Source organism: Anarrhichthys ocellatus, unplaced genomic scaffold, assembly GCF_004355925.1.
Source record: "Anarrhichthys ocellatus isolate YVR2014 unplaced genomic scaffold, GSC_Weel_1.0 scaffold7047, whole genome shotgun sequence".
In the NCBI taxonomy this organism is placed as follows: domain Eukaryota; kingdom Metazoa; phylum Chordata; class Actinopteri; order Perciformes; family Anarhichadidae; genus Anarrhichthys; species Anarrhichthys ocellatus.
The window spans coordinates 1-2,527 of NW_022287021.1; the positions used below are offsets into that span (position 1 = coordinate 1).

A 2,527-nucleotide genomic window follows, 5' to 3' on the forward strand; every position below is an offset into this window, starting at 1 on the left:
TGATTGACAGGTCTCTACCAGAGACGTATACGGCGTCTCTACGTCACTCCTCCTCAGTCCAGATATGGTGACTTCCTGTTCACTGGTTGAGAAAAAACAAGATGGCGACGGACAGAATGCTGAACTGGAGGCTCGAGAGCCGTCACCATGACAACGTCCACTTCTTCACAGTCTGTGGTTTTGACTCTTCAGCAACGTGTCTGTGGATCAATCCCACACATCTGCTCTGGTCTTTGTGTTCTTCAGGTTACACCAGTCTTCCCTTCAGGTGGTTCGAGTATCTGAAGGACAGCAAATCTGTGGCGGCTCCTGTGAAGCTCTTCAGCAAGGTGAGAGCTGAACATGGTCTGATGGTCCTCAGGATCTACTGCTCTAGTTCTGTTTGTTCTGTTGGTCTGAAGACTGAGCTCTCTTCAATTAGTCACCATATAAAACAGTAATCAAAGAGGTGAAACTCTTTCCTACAACAACACCAAACATGTAACTTGATCAATAGGATCTTTTATTAATAAACATCGAACATAAAGTTGGGAAATTAGTGTTTGGTAGATTACTTCTCTGTAACAATGCTTCTTGGCGATAAATGTTATACCGTTGGAAAGCCTGTTTATTTACCTTTCAAACGGTGCCCCATTTGTAAAGAACATGCATTTGTGGGATGAGCAGCACAGCTGAGTATGTGGGTTGCGCCCATGAAAAATTTGCCAAATCTTCTCTGCCAAACAGCTTATTCTGCTGTTGATATTGACCGTCAGGCCCGTTTGCGCTGGTGTCGGCAACACCTGCACTGGAACCTGAACATGTGGAGGAACGTTATGTTCAGCGAGTCCAGATTCTGCCTCAGGAAGTTGGATCGTAGGGTCAAAGTGTGGAGAAGACGGGGAGAACGCTATGCTGATTGCTGCACCGATAGAGTAACAGCTCTTGGTGGAGGCAGTGTGATGGTGTGGGGCGGCATCTCCATCACTGGAGAAACGAGGCTCGTCTTCATTGGAGGCAATCTCAATGCAGAGAGATATCGAGATGAGATTCTGCAACCAGTGGCAATCCCATTTCTCCACAGTCTGGGACCGAACTCCATCCTCCAAGATGAAGACGCTCGCCCCCACAGAGCGGTTTATCAGAGACTACCTCCAGAATGTGGGAGTAGAGAGGATGGAATGGCCTGCCAGCAGTCCTGACCTCAACCCAGTGAACACTTGTGGGACCAGCTGTTCGTGCCAGAGTGACCAACACAACCACGTTGGCTGAATTGCAACAAATCCTGCTTGAGTGGAATGCCATCCCACAGCAGTGTGTGAGCAGGCTGGTGACCAGCATGAGGAGGAGGAGCCAGGCCGGTGACCAGCAGCATGAGGAGGAGGAGCCAGGCCGGTGACCAGCAGCATGAGGAGGAGGAGCCAGGCCGGTGACCAGCAGCATGAGGAGGAGGAGGAGGAGCCAGGCTGTTGTGGCTGTGTATGGTTCTTCCACACGCTACTGAGGCTCCTGTTTGTTAAATTGCCAATATGTCTTGTTTCTTCCTTGTAACTGATAGACTTCAATCATCCAATCCACCAAACAACACCAAACAAGAGTCAATGGCAGAATAAGCTGTTTGGCAGAGAAGATTTGACAAATTTTTCATGGCCGCAACCCACATACTCAGCTGTGCTGTGTATATACACATGTATATACACACATGGTCTTCTACAGCACATCTAGTTTGCTCAGCTGACATCACAAACTGCTGTTTAACGTTAACAATGAACTTTCACACATTTTAATTTAAAGAAATTGTTCATCAAAATAATTATTTAGGACGTCCCTAATCACGGGTTCCGTCCCGGCATGAAGCTGGAGGCCGTGGACCTCATGGAGCCCCGGCTGGTCTGCGTCGCCACAGTGACCCGCATCGTCCACCGGCTGCTGAGGATCCACTTTGACGGCTGGGAGGACGAGTACGACCAGTGGGTGGACTGTCAGTCACCTGACCTGTACCCAGTCGGCTGGTGTCAGCTGACCGGCTACCAGCTGCAGCCTCCTGCTGTCACTGCAGGTAACACACACACACACACACACACATACACCTAATGATGTAATGTAGTGAAGTAAAAGTACAACATTTTGTACCAAGAACTTAAGTAACTGTACTTCGTTACTTTCCACCACTGCCTGACATGTAATATAATAATATAATAATAATAATAATAATACATTTTATTTATATAGTGCTTTTCATAAAACTCAAAGACACTTTACATTAAAATCATCATATATAAAAGCAATACACTAAAAACATAAAATACACAATAGTGGTCACACATTAAAAGCAGTTTTGAACAGGTGGGTTTTGATCTGTGATTTGAATATGGAAAGGTCAGTGCAGTCTCGGATGTGTTTGGGGAGAGAGTTCCAGAGGGAGGGGGCAGATATGGAGAAGGCTCTGTCACCCCATGTCCGGTGCTTGGTCCTGAGTGGAAGGGACAGGAGGCATCAGTAGGAGCGGAGCTGAAGGGATGGAGTGTGGTGGTGAAGCAGGTCGGTG

The 2,527-nt window shown here is 47.4% G+C and overlaps 1 protein-coding gene across 2 annotated transcripts; it reads left to right on the top strand.

The window, feature by feature from the left end:
* Nucleotides 1–83: 83 nt before the first annotated feature.
* LOC116380397 (MBT domain-containing protein 1-like) lies at nucleotides 84–2,165 on the top strand. Of its 2 annotated transcripts, none has more exons than XM_031842321.1 (2): nucleotides 84–329; nucleotides 1,801–2,165. In XM_031842321.1, exons 1-2 carry the CDS (start codon nucleotides 102–104, stop codon nucleotides 2,071–2,073), a joined length of 501 nt encoding a protein of 166 aa, XP_031698181.1. In that variant the 5' UTR covers nucleotides 84–101; the 3' UTR covers nucleotides 2,074–2,165. The 2 variants fall into 2 exon arrangements, with proteins under 2 accessions (XP_031698181.1, XP_031698182.1); XM_031842322.1 differs by having other exon boundaries at nucleotides 1,837–2,165.
* The last annotated feature ends 362 nt before the right edge of the window (nucleotides 2,166–2,527 follow it).

Coding starts and splice junctions, on each gene's coding strand:
- LOC116380397 (XM_031842321.1), top strand. CDS start 102: ATGGCGACGGACAGAATGCTGAACTGGAGGCTCGAGAGCCGTCACCAT. Junction 330..1,800: donor CTGTGAAGCTCTTCAGCAAG/GTGAGAGCTGAA, acceptor ATAATTATTTAG/GACGTCCCTAATCACGGGTT.